Below are 20891 nucleotides of genomic sequence, written 5' to 3'. Positions count from 1 at the left end.
ATACTCTGCACTTCGACCATTTAAAGAACATTTTGCATTCACCAAGAAAATAGAATACATTCCCTGAATGGTGCCCATGCTGACCTACCGACCTCTTGTGTTCAGAATGCAACAGGGCAGCCGCTTGGCTTGGGAAGCAAGTGGTGATCACTGGAGTAACAGAGTCTACGTCAGTGATTTCCTGCTTCCATGTGCATTGGCCAGGTATGGTGTATGCATAGATCCAAGTTTGAAAAATGTAACTATGTATAAAAAATCCATACCTGGAATTCAATTTAATGTTGATTGTACAAAGATTACACTGTCAGATTGCCAATGCTGTAGTAAAATAAGCACATACAGTGCTGTGAAAAAGTTTTAGGCAGGTGTGAAGAATGTTTTCCAAAATACAGCCCCAATTCCCCAAAAATTGTGACGCTGTATAAAATCTACATAAAAACAGAGTGCAATGATTTGAAATCTCATAATTGCATATTTTATTCATAATAGAAATTAGAAAACATATCAAATGTTTAAACTGAGACTATGTATCATTTTAAGAAAAAAAAAAAATAAGTTAATTTTGAAATTGATGGCAGCAACACATCTCAAAAAAGTTGAGACAGGGCCAAATTTAGCATGGTGTAACATCCCCTCTTTTTTAAACAAGGCTTTATAAACATCTGGGATCTAAGGAGACCAGTTGCTGGAGTTTTGAAAGAGGAATGTTGTCAAGTTCTTGCCTTATGTAGAATTCTAACTGCTGAACAGTCCTTAGTCTTTTTTGCTGTATTTTCATTTCAAGATGCACAAAATATTTTTAATTGGTGAAAGGTCTGGACTTCAGGCAGGTCAGTTAAGCACAAAGATACGATCTTGTCATAGATGCAGTATGTGGTTTAGCATCGTCCTGCTGGAATATGCAAGGCCTTTTCTGAAAATGAATGAATGAATGAACATACTCTCAGCATTGATGGTCCCTTTCCAGATGTACAAGCCGCCCATTCTATACGCACTAATGCACCCCAATACCATCAGAGATGCAGGCTTTTGAACTGAGCACTAATAACATACTGAAAGGTCCCTCTCCTCTTTAGTCCAGAGGACAAGGTGCCCATGGTTGCCAAAAAGAATGTAAAATTTAAATTCGTCTGATCACTGAACTGTTTTCCACTTTGTGACAGATCATTTTAAATTATTATTATTATACAGGATTTATATAGCACCGACAGTTTACGCAGTGCTTTACAACATTAGGGCAGACATTACAATACAATTTAATACAATACAGGCGGAATCAGAGGGCTCTGCTCGTTGGAGCTTACAATCTAGGAGGGAGGGTCAAGTTATACAATAGGGTAATAGCTGTGGTGGATGAGCTAATGGAGAAAATAGTGCAGTTGTTAGATGGAGGCAGGATAGGCTTCTCCAAAGAGGAAAGTTTTCAGGGATCACCTAAAAGTGGATAAATTTGGAGACAGTCTGACAGATTGGGGTAGCGAATTCCAGAGAATGGGCGAGGCTCAGGAGAAGTCCTGGAGGCTGATATGGGAGGAGGTGACGAAGGAGCTCGAGAGCAGAAGGTCTTGGGAGGAACAAAGAGGGCGATTATGTTGGTATTTTGAGACTAGGCTAGTGATGTAGCTGGGGCAGAGTTGTGGATGGCTTTGTAAATTATTGTTAGTATTTTGAATTTAATTCGTTGGGCAAGTGGCAGCTAATGGAGGGATTCTGGCCCAGAGAAGACAGCCGCATTTCTGGTTCATGCTCAGATACTGTATGGTTTCTTCTTTGCATGATAGAGCTTTACCATGCATTGTGGTCTGTGTTCACAGATAATGATCTTAGGAAGTATTGTTCTCAGAATCGTTTGATTATATTATGTACTGTAAATTTAATTATTTCCAGTATTTAAACCATGCCTACACACACATGCCTTACTCCCTGGAAATCATTTTTCATCCAATTACATAGCATAACCCGTCTAGTGTGTCAAAGGTTAAATCAGAAGCAGAACTGCTGGCAAAATACCATCACAGTGTCCTGAAGAGTAAAAAAATGCACTTTTCTAAAAAAGTAATAGTGAGTTAATGCCTCTTTTCAACTTGTATTCAAAGCAAACCTATCATTAATATTTTTCACAAAAAATGGAAGTGCCACTGCATTTGTTTTTACATAAGCTATTCTATCTGGGATCATAATGAGATATTGTAAGCAGATCCCAGGGAAGATTGGATTTATTGGGGTGTGTTGATGCTGTCGTATTGTTTGACAGTCCATATTCCGATCTCCCTAAAAACCTGCATGGAAAACTCTACAGGACGTAGGAGGCTCTAAGGGAGTTGAGAGAGTTTAAAAGCAGTGATGTCACTAGAAAAGAGGATGCATTCTACATTAGGTTTACTATACCAATGCCCCTTGTCCCCATATGTGCTGTATTGACTGGATGACATTCTGACACATTTACTTTAAAGTAGAACCTATGGACATTCAGTTCTTTGCAATTATTAACAAGGAGAAAATGAACATGCGTTACACCACTGTGTCTGCAGCTACTGAGGTTAGTGAGAACTTATGTAAAGCATTTTACTTCATGTTAAACATATTCAAATAGTTTAATGTTCATAGCCTGGCCACAGTTCTACTTCAGGTAATGCAAACTGTACAAATAAATTGAACATCTAAACTACATTGTAAGGACAGTGCTTCAGTAAAGTCAGTAAAGTTTGAATGGTTCCTTAGTTTAACTTTGGTTAAGTGGTTGCCTAAAATGTAAAATTTAAGGTATTAGATGAATGTGTGCATCCCCATCACAAGTACTGTTTGGTGCCTGGGCACCTACTAAGAAGGTAGTTACAAAGTTGTATGAAAACATTATACATATTTGGAATTTTTAAGAAATATTTTTCATTTTTATAAAATATTTATGCATTAACAAGGTTCTATCCAATTAATGCAAAATTATATCTGAGACAAAATCTATCTTGCACATGACTATTACTTCTTAAATTATTTAACATTTAATATTCACATATAACTCCAAAGCCTATTTCCAGTTTCCTAATAGTAAGTATTTCCACTTTGTGACAGATCATTTTAAATTATTATTATTATACAGGATTTATATAGCACCGACAGTTTACGCAGTGCTTTACAACATTAGGGCAGACATTACAATACAATTTAATACAATACAGGCGGAATCAGAGGGCTCTGCTCGTTGGAGCTTACAATCTAGGAGGGAGGGTCAAGTTATACAATAGGGTAATAGCTGTGGTGGATGAGCTAATGGAGAAAATAGTGCAGTTGTTAGATGGAGGCAGGATAGGCTTCTCCAAAGAGGAAAGTTTTCAGGGATCACCTAAAAGTGGATAAATTTGGAGACAGTCTGACAGATTGGGGTAGCGAATTCCAGAGAATGGGCGAGGCTCAGGAGAAGTCCTGGAGGCTGATATGGGAGGAGGTGACGAAGGAGCTCGAGAGCAGAAGGTCTTGGGAGGAACAAAGAGGGCGATTATGTTGGTATTTTGAGACTAGGCTAGTGATGTAGCTGGGGCAGAGTTGTGGATGGCTTTGTAAATTATTGTTAGTATTTTGAATTTAATTCGTTGGGCAAGTGGCAGCTAATGGAGGGATTCTGGCCCAGAGAAGACAGCCGCATTTCTGGTTCATGCTCAGATACTGTATGGTTTCTTCTTTGCATGATAGAGCTTTACCGTGCATTGTGGTCTGTGTTCACAGATAATGATCTTAGGAAGTATTGTTCTCAGAATCGTTTGATTATATTATGTACTGTAAATGATGTTCTACTTAAAGTCTTTGCAATTTTTGTTCAACAATTTTTACACACATATTTTCACAGGTTGGTGAACCTCTGCCCATCTTTACCTCCGAGATGTTGTCACTCTCTAAGATGCCCTTTTCATACCTAGCCATGTTACTGACCAGTTGCCAATTAACCTATTTAGTTGCAGTTTTCTTCTAGCTCTTTCATGTTAGTATCACTTAATTTGCCAGCTTTTTGTTGCCCTCTCCCAACTTTTTTGAGATGTGTTGCTGCCATCAATTTCAAAACAAACTTTTTTTTTTCTTAAAATTGTACACTTTTTGCAGTTTAAACATTTGATAGGTTTTCTATTTTCTATTTTGAATAAAATATGGGTTTATGAGATTTGCAAATCACTGCATTCTGTTTTTATGTAGATTTTACCCAACATTTTTGGAATTGTGGCTGTATATTGTATATTTTAAAGTGATATTAAAGCTTTGTTTTTTAAATAACAAACATGGTATACTTACCTTTTCTGTGCAGTGGTTTTGCACAAAGCAGCTCAGATTTTTTTTTTGGGGGTTCCCTGCTCATGTTCCTGGCTCCTCCCCCTCAAGAAGTGGCCCCAGAGAAAGCCATATGCCCTCGAGGCACTGCTGCATGCTCGTTCCCAAGCCACTGCTGTATACGTCCATAAGACACATAGAGCCGCTGGGTGGCCATGCCCCCACTCTCTCCTCATTGGCTCACTGGTTATGATTGATAGCAGTGGGAGCCAATGGGCTCCCGCTGCTGCCTCAGCCAATGAGGAGGGATAATTCCAATACATACATATATCGAGAACATTGCTGGATCGGAGGGCGCTCAGGTAAGTATTGGGCTGGGGGGAGCCGCTGCACACAGAAGGTAAAAAAACCTTCATCCTTTAGAACCACTGTAAATGCTTATTTCCAACTTGCAAAGTAAGCGCACATAAGAAAAAGCTAAATCAAGTCAACATTTGGTGCGCCTACCCTTTGGCTTCAAACTTGCATCAATTCTTCTGAGTATTCATAGTGCTTGTGCACACAGTTTTTGAAGGAAGCTCGGCAGATAGGTTGTTTTAAACATCTTGCAGACCCACCTACAGATCCTCTGTGGATGTGAGCTGCCTCAAATCCTTCTGTACCTTAAAAAAAAACACACTCAAAGATGTTGAGATCTGGGCTCTCTGGGGGCCATGCCATCACTTCCAGGACTCATTCTTTTTTAGGCTGAACATAGTCCTTAATTACATTGGCTGCATGTTTGGGGTTGTTGTCCTGTTGCAGAATTAATTTGGGGCCAGTCACATGCCTCCCTGATTGTATGACATGATGGATATGTATCTGCCTGTATTTCTCAGCATTGATCAGACAATTTTGAGGACTGTAGATGCAGTGGTCAGCCAAAATTTAATGCAGTAGATGAAAGACACATCGTGCTTACTTCCCTTCAACCTTGACACAGAACTAGTGGAAACCCAGGTACACCCATCTGTTCACAGATGTCTGGCCAGAAGCGGTCTTCATTAAAGACTTGCTACGAAAAAGCCAAGCCTCCAATGTGGAAACAAGGCGCAAAGGCTCAACTATGCACAAAAATATGGGAACTGGGGTACAGAAAAATGGCAGCAGGTGCTTGTGCCTGGTAAGTCAAAATTTTTTATATTAGTCTATAGCAGGAGGCGGTTTGTTCACCAGAGGACTGGAGAGCGGTACAATAATGACTTTCTGCAGTCAACAGTAAAGCATGGTGGAGGTTCATTGCAAGTATGGGGCTGCATTTCTGCAAATGGTGGGGATTTGGTCAGGATCAATAATGACCTCAATGCTAAGAAATGCTAAGAAATGCTAAGAAATATAGATAGAAACGTATCCATCATGCCATACCATCAGGGAAGCGTGTGATTGACCCCAAATTTGTTTTGAAACTTTGAGATCTGTGATTAGTCCTCCAAAATATTTAGAACAACCTACCTGCTGAGTTCCTTTAAAAAGGATATACCAAAACTGGAGAGTGCAAATCTGGTGCAGCTCTGCAGAGAAACCAATCTGCCTCCAGTTTTTTTTTTGTCAAAGCTCAATAGAACAAGCTAAAATTAGAAGATGATTGGCTACCATGCACAGCTGCACCAGATTCTGCAGTCTTGACTTTTAGTAAATCAACCCCAGTACCTAGAAGAATTGATGCTGGTTTGAAGCCAAAGAGTAGTCACACCAAATATTGATTTGATTTAGATTTCTCTTCTTTTAATTTACTTTCTGTTTTGTTAATTGATAAAAATAAACTATGAACACTTCTATTTCTGAAAGCATTGTTAATTTACAGCATTTCTTCACACCTGCCAAAAACTTTTGCACAGTACTGTACAATGACTTTAAGATGTTTAGCTCAGCAGCCAAATAACTACTTGCCGAGCAGCGCCAGTATATATACTGCGGCAGATCGGCTCTCCTGCGAAAACCGACGTACCCGTACGTCGGTCCATGCATGTTAAACTGCAAATGCGTGCACTCATGCTGCATGCCGCAGGAATGCACCCACCCAGACTCGATGTCCGCAGGCCACCCACGATCGTGGAGAGGCAGAACGGGGATCTGCCTATGTAAACAAGGCGGATCCCCGTTCTTTCAGGGGACAACTCTGAAATCTGCTCTTCCTAGTGATCTTGGTTGTCCCCACACAGTTAGAACACACCCGGGGAACACAGTTAACACCTTGATTGCCCCCTAGTGTAAATCCCTTCCCTGCCAGTGTCATTTTTACGTTGATTGGTACATTTTTATAGCACTGATGAATGTAATAATGTCACTGGTCCCCAAAAAGTGTCACTTGGGGTAAGATTTTTCTGCGCAATGTCGCAGGCCTGCTAAAAACGCAGATCGCCGCCATTAAGAGTAAAAATATAAAAAAAAATTAAAAGTCCATACCTTTATCCCCTATTTTGTAGACGCTATAACTTTTGCGCAAACCAATAAATATACGCTTGTTGCGATTTTCTTAACCAAAAATATGTAGCAGAATGCATATTGGCCTAAACTGATGAATACATTTGTTTTTTTTTTATATATTTGTTTTGGATATGTATTATAGCAGAAAGTAAAAAATTGTGTTTTTTTTCCAAAATTGAAGGTCTTTTTTTTGTTTATAGCACAAAAAAGTGACCAAATACTACCAAAAGATAGCTATATTTGTGGGGGGAAAAAAATGACCTAAATTATGTTTGGGTACAGCGTTGCACGACCGTGCAATTGTTAGTTAAAGCGACTCAGTGTGCCTTATTGCAAAAAAGGGCCTGATCATTAATGGGGTAAAACCTTCCAGGGCTGAAGTGGTTAATCAACCTATATTTTCTGCAAATTGTTAGCAAAAGCAGAGTTTCTCTCTCTGTTTTCAGCTGACTTTTGACCCATTTTCCTAACTGATTATATATATATATATATATAGATAGATAGATAGATAGATAGATAGATAGATAGATAGATAGATAGATAGATAGATAGATAGATAGATAGATCGATAGATAGATATTTATATATATCTCTATCTATCTCTCTCTCTCTATATATATATATATATATATATATATATATATATATATATATATATTTTTTTTTTTTTTTTTTTGAGTGGTGAGTTGTATTTTTCCAGACATGTAAATTCCTCATAAGCTGACCATTTCACTTATCAGGTACAAGTGAATAATTTGAAGATACAGAGATATGGCACATGACTGTTTTATTTCAGCAGACACCTTCCAACTTATTTCTTCATTTATTACTCTGGTACTTTCTGCAGTACATGAAGTTCTTGGAGCAGCTGTCTGAAAAGATGAAACTGGACAGAATAACTGCTGATGTAGGTTTTGACATGCGTCTGGATGTCATCCTTGCCCGAGCAGATCAGTTGGTCAAATTGGAATCAGATGCTGTCGTTGAAAACAAGACACTTGCACATGGTCTGCAAAGAAAGGTAAATGTCACTGTCTTTGTTACAATCATTTAGCTCAGTTTACATGACCTCTCAATGATTTTAATATTGATGACATATGGAAGCATCATATGTTGCTTCCACTACTACTATAATAAAAAAAAAACCATATAGTTTAGCAACTATTGCTGATACTACCACTTTGTGCTATGATTACATAATACATCTTTCCATTGAGTCTTTACAGTTTCTTTTCCACAGTGTTCAACTTATTAAAGTGTAGTTGTGTACAGTTTGTATTAGGTACCTAATACCTGTTCATTGCTGTGGTGTTCATTACTGCAGATCTTAAATTGACAGTAACAAAAGACATCTTTTGCCTAAAATAATCAATTCAATTTCCGTATTTTTCGCACTATAAGGCGCACCTAAGAGCCTTATATTTTCCTCCAGATCAGCCGTGCGCCTTATAAGCCGGTGCGCCTTATGTGTGCACGGAGTTCCAAAATAAAAAAAAATCAAATCAAATCATTTCCCTCTCTGACACAGGGACGTACGCTGGCAGGGATAAACCAATCAGAGAACATTGCGTACGAAGTGCAGTACGTACGCTTACCTACATTACCAACAACAATGGCACCGGTCAAGAGACATCCTTACGAGGCACAATTCAAACTACAAGCTATCAGTTATGCGGTTGTAAATGGGAATAGAGCAGCTGCGAAAGAATTCAACATCAATGAATCTATGGTTCGGAAGGAGGAGGCAAGAAAATGAACTGTGCCAAGTTAAGAAGACGAAACAGAGTTTCCGCAGGAACAAAGCGAGGTGGCCACAATTAGAAGACCAGCTTGAACAATGGATTATTGAACAAAGAACAGCCGGGAGAAGCATCTCTACAGTCACCATTCGACTGAAGGCAATAACAATAGCACAAGACATGGAGATCGAACACTTTCGAGGAGGTCCGTCTTGGTGCTTTCGTTTTATGAAAAGGCGCCATCTCTCCATCCGCGCAAGGACTACCGTGGCACAGCAACTGCCAGCGGATTACAAAGGAAAGCTAGCCATCTTCTGCACCTACTGCAGTAAGAAGCTTACCAACAAAAGATCCAGCCCAAGCACATCACCAACATGGACGAGGCCCCCCTCACTTTTGACATAGATGTGAATCATACTGTGGAGAAAAAGGGGACTAGCATGGTATCGATACGCACCACGGGGCATGAGAAGTCGGCTTTCACTGTTGTTCTTGGTTGCAACGGTAATGGACAGAAACTACCACCTATGGTAATTTTTAAGAGGAAGACACTGCCAAAAGAAAAGTTTCCACCCGGAGTCATCGTTAAGGCCAATCAAAAGGGCTGGATGGATGAGGAGAAAATTAGAGAGTGGCTGACAGAGGTGTATGTAAAGAGACCGGATGTTTTTTCCCGCACATCACTGTCCCATCTCACTACTACTGTGAAAAACCAAGTGAAGCAAATGAATTCGGAGCTTGCCATCATTCCGTTAATAAAAATACAAAAACAAAGCACTGGACTGTTCCTTTCTTCAAAATGTGCTGTGGGGGTGATGGATGTGCTTGGGCGGTGTGCCCAAGCACACCCATCACCCCCACATCACCCCCGGTGCCCATAAGCTTATGGCTCTGCTTGCTCTTACAACCCCCCCGAAATTCACATGTATATATGGTTAACAGAGGATGGGATCTGTGTAGGAGCTATACAGTTATTTGGATTTTGTGTTTGCACAGCTGTCTACAAGAGAGGAGTTTCTTTGCTTCCCAGTTAAGAGTTAAAAACACTTTGGGGTTTATAAAAATTTGCAATCACCGTGACAATTAATCAATGGGAGAAACATTTGCACAATTTGCTCAAGGGAAGCCCCCGATGAAAACCCCAATCAGAAGAAAAATGCATTATAGCTGTTAGATGGTGCTGACAATCATAGGAACCAACCAGACAAAATTTGTCACTTTTATGTTGTGGCTATGCAAATGTATCATATTTGTGCAGCAATTTTTTTTGTAACTGTAGGTATAGGCAAAACGTTATTTTTAATTTTGGACACGAGAGGGACAAGAGAGGGATATAACCCGTCAGATCTTTTTTTTTTTTTTTTTATATCTGTGTCTCATGTGGAGATTTCCCTTCACTTCCTGTCCCTGCAAATTAAGGGAATTTCTTGGGGACCCCCATGTCACCAGAACTAGTGTCCCCATTGGAAGATTTCCCCTTTATTGTTGTTCTGGGGAAAACCCGACATTTTGGATTTTCTTTTATTTTCATTTTCAATGAAAATGGTGCACAGGACAAATAGAGAGGGTGAGTCTCCTTAACGGGGGCACAGACAGCAATAAAAACTGACAGGTGTTCTAATCCATCTCCACCCCATCCAAAACTTATAAAAAATGTTCTATCTTTATTTATACTTTAAGTTTATTTTTTTTTATTTTTTTTTTAAATAAGCATCGGGAAACGTACTTACATTGAATTGAGAAGTATCCCTTGTGCTAGCTGCTATGTTCATTGAAATCTTCTTTTCTCTGCCCCCATACCCATACTCACACGCATAGGCGTGGACAGGGAGTGTGCCGAGTGTGCCCTAATCAAACTATGCACCAGGGCCACTGATAAGGCAGTACAATTGATCCTCCTATAAGGGGCCTGAGTCCTATCAGTTTAATCACTGAGGCTCGGTTCACACAGGGGGCGATGCGAGGCGACACGACTTGCCTCGCCGCGACCTGCCGCGACCTCAGCGGCGACTTGCAAATGACTTCTGTATAGAAGTCAATGCAAGTCGCCCCGAGGTCGCCCAAAAGTAGTACAGGAACCTTTTTTCTAAGTCGGAGCGACTCGAGTCGCTCCTCTTAGAACGGTTCCGTAGTACAGAACGGGGAAGACTTGTCAGGTCGCGGCACGGCAAGTCGTGTCGCCTCGCGTCGCTCCCTGTGTGAACGGAGCCTGAAGGACCAAGCCTCTTTCTGAGATTTGTTGTTTACAAGTTAAAAACATTTTTTTTTGCTAGAAAATTACTTAGAACCCCCCAAACATTATACATACACCCTAAAGAATAAAATCGGTGCAATACTTTCTGTCATACCGTATTTGTGCAGCGGTCTTACAAGTGCACTTTTTTGAATTAAAAAATAAGACAACATTAAAGTTAGCCTATTTTTTTTAAATATATTGTGAAAGATAATGTTACATAGAGTAAATTGATACCCAACATGTCACGCTTCAAAATTGTGCCCGCTTGTGGAATGGCGACAAACTTTTACCCTTAAAAATGTCCATAGTCGATGTTTAAAAAATTCTACAGGTTGCATGTTTTAAGTTACAGAGGGGATCTAGGGCTAGAATTATTGCTATTGCTCTACCAATTGCGACGATACTTCACATGTGAGGTAGGCCACTATTATTGGAAACTGGACTGCCTGCCGATGAAGATGATACCAGGGTTATGGCAGCTAGCTGCTGCCATTACAAAGATATCCCTCTTCAAAGTTAGGACATACTATATATTTATTGGCGTGTGGCGGTCTGGAAGTGGTTAAAAGGGGGGCCCAGTTACCTTCCGAGCAGGAGGACCAGCTGTACTGCCTTTTTACAGACACCCATCCTCTTTTATTGCCAGCTTCTCCTCATCTTCCTCCCTCCAGCTGTCTGAGCTGTGCTGCAGGGGGATCAGGGGGAAGGTGCTGGTAAATATGTAATTTACTGGCCCCTTCGTGTGCTGAATGAACACAGTGAGCAATCGGTACCCATCGCTCCTGTGTCTATTCATCACAAATGAATAGGAAGCATGTAAGTGCTTCCTGTTCATTCATCTGTGCAGCTGAGGCTCAGTCTTAAATGTGAGGCATCATGGGTTTGTTTAGACCCCTGATATTTGACCAAAGCCCCCCCAACGGGGCACTTAAAATGTATAAAAAAAGTATTAAAAAAAATGCAATAGGCTGCGCACACCTATGGCTGTGAAAATGCGATGTGCCTGGCTGTGCAGGGTGGGGGATTCTCCTTCTACGAGCAGCTACACATGCTTGGGACAAACATAAATCCACACTCTGTATAAATATATCATTGTGGAAGACTTGATTGACCACTTGATCTTTTTCTGCCATCACTTTTCTATGTTTCTATGGTGTTACAAACAGTGATTATTGGGAATTGGGAATATGTTATATTTGCTGGCCAGAACCTGGGGTACAAGTATTTAACCTCGGGATAAAGGTAAGCATTTTAGGCATATTAGTGGATGACAAATTAACTATAATCAATTTTATTCAGTTAAAAGCCCAGAAAGAAAAGTTTGAAAGCAAAGAACTTCATATGGAACTCCTGAGGAAAAAAATCGCCCAGTTAGAAGAAGAAAAACAAGTCCGCACAGCTCTGGCAGTGGAGAGAGATGAGGCCAACCTGACTGTCCGGACTTTGCAGAAGAAGGTGGAGAGGTTACAAAAAGAATTAGGTGTGGCTCAGCAATCCGTCACTGAGCTTAAATCCAGACTCGCAGACACTAATGAGTTAAAGGTACGTAGTTCATTGTACCTCTCTTATGAGTAGTTGGTGTTTATACTTTTACATGGTTTATGGTTTATATACAGGTATAGTTACATAGTTGGTAAGGTTGAATGAAGACAATAGTCCATCCAGTTCAACCTGTGTAGGTGTTTGTGTCAGTGTCGATATCATTTTCCATATCCCTGTGTATTGTGTTCTTTAGGCTACTTTCACACTGAAAGCACTCGGCCTTTTGGCCACTAGCGCCTTTTGGCCACTAGCAGGGAGCTTTTAACCCACATTAGCATCCAAATAAAGGGTTGCGGCCCTGACGAAATGCTTTGCAGGTGCTTTGGCAGGTCCTTCAGCAGGGCTGCCCATTCATTTCAATGGGCAGGGCATTTTGGGAACGGTGTATAAACCGCTCCCATACCGCCCCAAAGACTTTTCAGAACGTCCCACAAACGCACCGAGGTGTTTTTCAGGCGCTTTAAAGGCACTATTTTTAGCCCTAAAATGCTTGAAAAACGCCTTCAGTGTGAAAGGGGTCTTAAAATGCATGTCCAAGAGTCTTTTATAAATATAAATACTCCCCGCTGACAACACCACTTGTGGAAGAGTGTTCCACATCCTTGTCTCCCTAACAGTAAAAAACCCCCTGCGCAGCTTAAGGCTGAAGCTCCAGTCTCATTGTGTGGCCCCGTGTTCTCTTACACTCCCTGAGACTGAATAGTTTTTTTTTCCTGTGCTGGGAGTGCCATTGAGGTATTTGTAGATCACTATCATGTCCCCTCTCAAGCATTTCTTCAGCGAGAATAAATGTAGTGCTTCTAGTCGTTTCTCATAATTGAGGTCCTCCAGTCCCCTTATTAATTTAGTTGCCCTTCTTTGGACTCTCTCTAGCTCCAACACATCCCTTTTTAGGAACTGGACGGAATACTCCAGAACAAGAGTTTGATAATGTGGCAGGATTATAGTTTTATCCCCGGAATATATCCCCCTTTTTATGCATGCTAAAACTCTGCTGACTTTGGTAGCTGTAGCTTGACATTGCATACTATTGCTCAGTCTGTCTTCTACTAGGACCCCCAGATCTTTCTCAATCCTTGACTCCCCCAGAGGTTCTCCCTCTAGTGAGTAGTTTGCGTTTATGTTTTTAGCCCCCAAGTGCATTACTTTACATTTCCCCCACATTAAATCTCATCTGCTATGTAGTTGCCCACCCCATTATTTTATTTAGTTTCTGTAAAATTTCGATAGCCTGCTGTGAAGGTATTGCCCTGCTTTTTTGTGTTGTCTGCAAAAACTTTTTTGAGATTGAGCTATTTATCCCATCCTCTATATAATTTATGAGGAAACTAGTTCTGGTTTTAACACTGAAAATTACATTAGATCAAAACCCCCACTGGTGTTGGCTATGAACAAAGCTGTCAACAAGAGAAGTAAATCATGCAGAAGTGCATCTGGATTTGTGCTCCAGCTGTGACAGGGAGCCGGGGTAAATTCATACCATAGTTTCCTTTAACCGACCAGCCGTTGTCATTATACGGCAGCAGGTCGGCATGATCCCGCGAGCCATCGTAGCTATACCTCGGCTCGTGGGATTGGGATAGCAGGTGCACGAGCCCGCTGCATAGTGGGGGTGCCGATGCTCATGGCTGACTGTCGCGATGACATCTGGCCATGAACGAGCACGAGGGACATAACACGGAAGTGTGTGTGTAAACACACAAATCTGTGTTTTGTTCTGAGAGAAATGACAGATCCTGTGTTCCTATTAGCTAGGAACCACGATCTGTCACTTCCTCAAGTCAGTCCCCTCCCCCTTCAGTTAGAATCACCTCCCAGAAAACACAGTTAACCCCTTGATCATCCCCTAGTGTTAACCCCTTCACTGCCAGTAACATTTTTACAGTAATCAATGTATTGTTATAGCACTGATCGCTGTATTAATGTCAATGGTCCCAAAAATGTGTCAAAATTGTCTGATGTGTGCGCCATAATGTTGCAGTCACGATAAAAATCACAGATCACCACCATTAGTAGTAAAAAAAAATAATAATAAAAATGCTATAAATCTATTCCCTATTTTGTAGACGCTATAACTTTTGTGCAAACCAATCAATATCGCTTTTTACGATTTTTTTTTAACAAAAATATGTAGAAGAATACATATCGGCCTAAACTGAGAAAAAAATTCGCTTTTTAAAAAAAAAAAGGGATATTTATTACAGCATTGTGTACAAAATATTGTTTTTTTTCAAAATTCATTTTTTTGTTTATAGCGCAAAAAATTAAAACTGCAGAGGCGATCAAATACCACCAAAAGAAAACTATTTGTGGGAAAAATTTGGTTTGGGTGCAACGTCACACAGCTGCGCAATTGTCAGTTAAAGCGACGCTGTGCCGAATCGCAAAAATCACCCTGTCATTCTGCAGCCAAATCTTCCAGGGCTGAAGTGGTTAAAGTCTAGCTCAAGCCAAAATGTTTTTTTTTTTTAAGTTTTAGGCAGACTTGTTTGCCATGTAAAGCCGCATACACATGATCAGAATTTCGGCCAGCAAAAGACCAATGAAAGCTTTTCATCGGAAAATGTGACCACGTGTAGGCTCCATCGGAATTTAGCTGGCTGGATTCCCGCCAGCAAAAATTTGACAGCATGTCCTCAATTTTTACAATAGAAATTACGATCGTGTGCATGCAACTCCAACACACAAAAGCTCACGCATGCTCAGATTCAACTAGGAGATGGAAGCTATTGGCTACTGGGTATTGAACTTCATTTTTATAGTCCCGTGTTTGATCATGCCTTCTCTGATCCTCAGTCCACAATCCACCTGCTGATAGTACACAGCTTTGGGGGTACTCTGCACATGCTCAGTTTGGGATACAGCGCTGCGTCGATTTAACTGACAATTGCGCGGCTGTGCAACGCTGTACCCAAAACAAAACTTACATCCTTTTTGCCACAAATAGAGCTTTCTTTTGGTGGTATTTGTTCACCTCATCGTTTTTTCTTTTTTGAGCTATTAAAAAAAAATAATAATAAAAAAAAATAATTTACTTTTTGCTATAATAAATACCAAAAAAAATGTAAAAACAAATTTTTACCTCAGTTTGGGCCAATATGTATTCTTCTACATATTTTTGGTAAAAAAAAAATCACAGTAAGCCTATAGATTTATGGCATTTTTATTATTATTTTTCTTTTTACTAGTTATGGTTCTTTTTACTAGTTCTGCGATTTTTAGTGGGATTGCGACAGTGCGGCGGAAAGATTGGACACCTTTGACACTTTTTGGGACCATTGACATTTATACAGCGATCAGAGCTAAAAATAGCCACTGATTACTATGTAAATGTTACTGGCAGGGTAGGGGTTAACACTAGGGGGCGATCAAGGGGTTAAGTGTTCCCTAGCCAGGTGTTTCTAACTGTGGGGGCAGTGTACCCACAGGGAGTAGAGAGAGTAGAGAGAGATCGCTGTTCCCAATCACTAGGAACAACAGATCTCTGACAGAATGGGGATCTGGCTGTTTACATTGACAGATCCTCATTCTGTCTCTCTCAGGAGCGTTCACGGGCCACCTGCAGATATCGCGGCCACCGGCCACATGTATCGGCTCTGACATCACACAGCAGGCATGCACGCGACCCCTATACCCCTTAAAGAGGCCGCAGTAGAGCTACAGCGATTCGGGCAGGGGAGCCAACCTGCCGCTGTATAATGATGGCGGCTGGCCGGTAAGTAGTTTTAATCAGACACTGATAGAAGTCACAAATACTGCTAATGAGAAAGGGTATTTAGCAGTTTGCATTTACTAAAATAATTGCAGCTTTAATTAATAATACTTGGTGATCCTACCTATGACAAGTCCTTGTTCAGGTGTTTCCCATTGTAGGGTAACGCTCCGTCCACGTCTCCCAATTGTGCTACGTATAGTCACACAGGCTTTTAGTAGAGACTACAAGTAGTCATTCATTGTACAGGAATGGATCATTGTTTAATATGTATTGTTCAATGCGAGCAATATGTATATATACTGTATGTATGTATGTATATGTATATATATATACATATATATATATATATATATATATATATATATATATATATATATATATATATATATATTCAGAGCCCTTTAGCAAACTAAAGTTTATTTCGTTATATTATTGATTATTGGGCAAATCCTACCTGTTCTAATATGGCATTAGTTATTCTGCTGACAATCTGATATTCTATCATGTGTGGGATAATGAAGTCATTGGTGAAATGATGTACCACATTGTTAGCCTGTGATTTTACTGTGTTTGTATGGCATTCTGGAAAAAAAAAACCTTTATCTGCATTTTACTTATATTTGCTATATAAGTATATATTTAGGATGTCACATAAGTAATAATTATTTGTACCTTACCAAATCAGCAAACCCGCATCTGTGTAACTGCTGCATGATACTGTAACAGACTAAAGAAAATATAAATTACTATTATTGTGTTCCTTCTAGCTTGAAATTCACATATAGAACACTAGAGGTCAGGGTAACATTAGACAGGAGAATAATGAGTTTCAGTGTACCATGGCATTCTTTAACAGCAACATAGTGAACGCAGAGGTGCAGATAAAAGTATACCTTGTAATGGTAAAATAAAAGAAGTGATTGGCTGATTAGGCATCGGTCAGCATGTACAGTATATAACAAAACTGAGTACACCCCTCACATTTTTGTAAATATTTTATTATATCTTTTCATACACTGAAGAAATTACACTTTGCTACAATGTAAAATAGTGAGTGTACAGCTTGTATAACAGTGTAAATTTGCTGTCCCCTCAAAATAACTCAACACACAGCCAACAACGTCTAAACCGCTGGCAACAAAAGTGAGTACACCCCTAAGGGAAAATGTCCAAATTGGGCCCAAAGTGTCAATATTTTGTGTGGCTGACATTATTTTCCAGCACTGCTTTAACCCTTTTGGGCATGGAGTTCACCAGAGCTTCACAAGTTGCCACTGGAGTCCTCTTCCACTCCTCCATGACGACATCACGGAGCTGGTGGATTTTAGAGACCTTGCCCTCCTCTACCTTCCATTTGAGGATGCCCCACAGATGCTCAATAGAGTTTAGGTCTGGAGACATACTTGGCCAGTCCAGCACCTTTACCCTCAGCTTCTTTAGCAAGGCAGTGGTTGTCTTGGAGGTGTGCTTGGGGTTGTTATCATGTTGGAATACTGCCCTGCGGCCCAGTCTCCGAATGGAGGGGATCATGCTCTACTTCAGTATGTCACAGTACATGTTGGCATTCGTGGTTCCTTCAATGAACTGTAGCTCCCCAGTGCTGGCAGCACTCATGCAGCCCCAGACCATGACACTCCCATCACCATGCTTGAATGTAGGGAAGACACACTTGTCTTTGTACTCCTCACCTGGTTGCCTCCACACGTGCTTGACACTGTCTGAACCAAATAAGTTTATCTTGGTCTCATCAGATACAGGACATGGTTAAAGTAATCCATGTTCTTAGTCTTATCTTCAACAAACTGAATGCGGGCCTTCTTGTGCATCATCTTTAGAAGAGGCTTCCTTTTGGGAGAACAGCCATGTAGACCAATTTGAAGCAGTGTGCGGTACTTGGTCTGAGCACTGACAGGCTGACCCCCCCCCCCCCCCCCACCCCTTCAACCTCTGCAGCAATGCTGGCAGCAATCATATGTCTATTTCACAAAGACAACTTTTGGATATGACGCTGAGCACGTGCACTCAACTTCTTTGTTCAACCATGGCGAGGCCTGTTCTGAGTGGAACCTGTCCGGTTAAACCGCTGTATGGTCTTGGCCACCATGCTGCAGCTCAGTTTCATGGTATTGGCAATCTTCTTGTAGCCTAGGCCATCTTTATGTAGAGTCACAATTCTTTTTCAGATCCTCAGAGAGTTCTTTGCCATGAGGTGCCATGTTGAACTTCTAGTGACCAGTATGAGAGAGTGAGAGTGATAACACCAAATTTAACACACTTACTCCCCAATCACACCTGAGACCTTGTAACACTAATGAGTCACATGACACCAGGGAGGGAAAATGGATAACTTGGCCCAATTTGGACATTTTCACTTAGGGGTGTACTCAATTTTGATGCCAGTGATTTAGACATTAATGGCTGTGTGTTGAGTTATTTTGAGGGGACAGCACATTTCTACTGTTATACAAGATGTACACTCACTACTTTGTACATTGTAGCAAAGTGTAATTTCTTCAGTTTTGTCACATGAAAAGATATAATTAAATATTTACAAAAATGTGAAGGGTGTACTCACTTTTGTGAAATACTGTATATCCCAGGTTTTATGTTTCTTTGTGAAATTTTTGCATTCTCTATCAGTAGTAGTAAAAATAGTTAACACAAAGATTATAATCAAGTGCATGTGCCTCTAGATTAAAACACTGGAACAATATAAAACTATTGAAAAGCTGAACAAATCCGTGGAACAACTTGAGAAAGTTAAAGGCAAGACTGAAAAGAGGTTACTGTCTATAAAATCGGAGCTAGACTTTACAGAACGAGAAGCAAAAGAGGAAAAAGATAAAACCGGGAACTATGTAGAAGTGATCACCAGTGAACTGAAGACACTTAAGAAGACCTTAGAAGATATTTCCAAGAGGGAAAAACAGGTAATGGATTTGTCTAATATATATATATATATATATATATATATATATATATATATATATATATATATATATACATATATACATACACACAGTGTATATATATATATATATATATATATATATATATATATATATATATATATATATATCTCTTCACTTGGAAATGTGATAATCCTTACTACCAATACCCGAGGTGTGCCTTGGCCTGGCTGGTCAATATGCCTAAAAGGGCATACCTTGAATGAATATGTATGAAATGTAAATTAAATGATGAAAGTATGGGGGAACGGGTGGGTGGGAACCCGGAAATGATCCGACGAAGGATCTGATGGACGAGGAGGAGGGATATATAGCCCTCAGACTCCTCCTACAAATTCAGGCTAGCCTGTGGCCAGCCTTCCAACTTGGAAGTCTTCACTTGGAAATGTGATAATCCTAACTACAAAGACCTGAGGTGGGCCTTGGCCTGGCTGGTCAGTATGCCTAAAAGAGGGCAAAAAGAGACACGTAGTAGGTGTGATGTGAAAGCTACAAAGAAAGGCCAGCAACAACCATCGGTCCAGAAAATGCAAAAAGGGGTTTACGCATGTAGCTGTTAAAACTGAGCATCTCCTGCGCCCCATGAACCTTATGATACAGAAGGGACCACCTGTGTGGACCTACGAAAGTTGCCTGAGACGAATATCCAGAAAAGGGGTTTAGGTTTTGAGCCTAGTTTGGTAACCTGGACATGAGAACAAACTGTTTGTGGTGAGAGGATGCATGGGGAGAGGGAGAAAGAGCAGACCCAAGGAATGTTGCAGAGAAGGACAAATACTTAATCCAACACTGTTACTGTAGTACAGTAATATGACCCCAAACCCCTGGCTTATCCATCTATTCTAATGAAGAGGAAGTTGTAAGCGTGGTAAAAGAGAACTGCCCAGAGCACTAACTGGGAACTGTGCCAAGGGTAGGAGACAGGAAGTCTGAAACACCACGAAAACCTGCCCAGTAACTGGTAGCCGTGCCAAACCCTTGATGGTTTAGTGAGGGTGAGCTGCCAAAAAAAAGGACAGACTGACAGGAGTTTGTAGGACCTGAAATGCTGGTCACCTGATAGATACTTGATAGTGTTGGTAGATGAGGCCAAATTGCAGAGACAATATGCAGCGAAAGCCAGAGACATGAACCTATGAAACCTTCCCACCCTTGGTAGAAGCCCTCGGAATACTCTAGATAAAGAACCATTGGTCAGATCGATCACCAGTGACATGTGTTACAAGGGAAAAATCTGCGCTAACCAGTGAAAATTAAATTGATCTATAAAAGTAGTGAAAAATAGTGAAACAAGCAAGTGAATCACTTCAACCTCCTCTTGGGTGAGGGTGAGGGATACATCAACCTGTGTGGAGGCTCCTGTCTAAGATAGGCTCTTTTGATCCTGGGATCTGGTAAGTGGCCAGTCGGTCACATTTCACTTTCTCTATAAAGCTATTACCCACTGGATGATGTGTAGCACCTCCGTTTGAAGAGAGCGCGGAAAAGATAGACTGTTGCTTTTTTATCAATATTGGCTACTTTATGTCACCTGAAAAAGAACTCTATTTGAAGTTTAAAATCCATCTGACTTGTGTATCATATGGACTTATAACTTTAATATCTTTATTTTTATTTGTTTTATGAACTATACAGCATGGACACTTTTCATTTATTATCTATTTTCACAATTTGATTAGAGTTTTATTTACTTATTAGGCGTGTTTGGCACATGTATATGGCGGCTCACTCATTTATTTAGCCAATTGATTGATGCATCTGGGTTTAAGGATTAATTTGTGTGACACACAGATTTTTTTCTTTTAATATTTTTCACCTTATGAGTTGAGCAGTAAGAACACTTGTATTTCATAATAATACATTCATTTTTTTTATTGATTTTTTTTTTAGCAGGGGTGAATAGTATATTAGTTTGAGCATGGAAGGTTTGTATCCCCAGTTTTACATGCCACTGTAAAGAAATTCCAACA

At 40.2% G+C, this 20891-nt stretch overlaps 1 protein-coding gene across 1 annotated transcript in view; it reads left to right on the top strand.

The window, feature by feature from the left end:
• CCDC170 (coiled-coil domain containing 170) overlaps positions 1 to 20891 on the top strand; it is a 137220-nt gene that overhangs the window by 83435 nt on the left and 32894 nt on the right. The window contains exons 10-12 of the mRNA XM_077486340.1: positions 7568 to 7741; positions 11995 to 12237; positions 18646 to 18882. Coding sequence (XP_077342466.1) covers positions 7568 to 7741; positions 11995 to 12237; positions 18646 to 18882 — 654 coding nt within the window. The remainder of the gene's footprint in view (positions 1 to 7567; positions 7742 to 11994; positions 12238 to 18645; positions 18883 to 20891) is intronic.

This window comes from Lithobates pipiens, unplaced genomic scaffold, assembly GCF_037356315.1.
Source record: "Lithobates pipiens isolate NorthernLeopardFrog02 unplaced genomic scaffold, aLitPip1_a1.2 Scaffold_18, whole genome shotgun sequence".
Taxonomy (NCBI): Eukaryota; Metazoa; Chordata; class Amphibia; order Anura; family Ranidae; genus Lithobates; species Lithobates pipiens.
The sequence above is the reverse complement of the archived record's forward strand: the minus strand, read 5'-3'. Positions and strand labels throughout refer to the sequence as shown.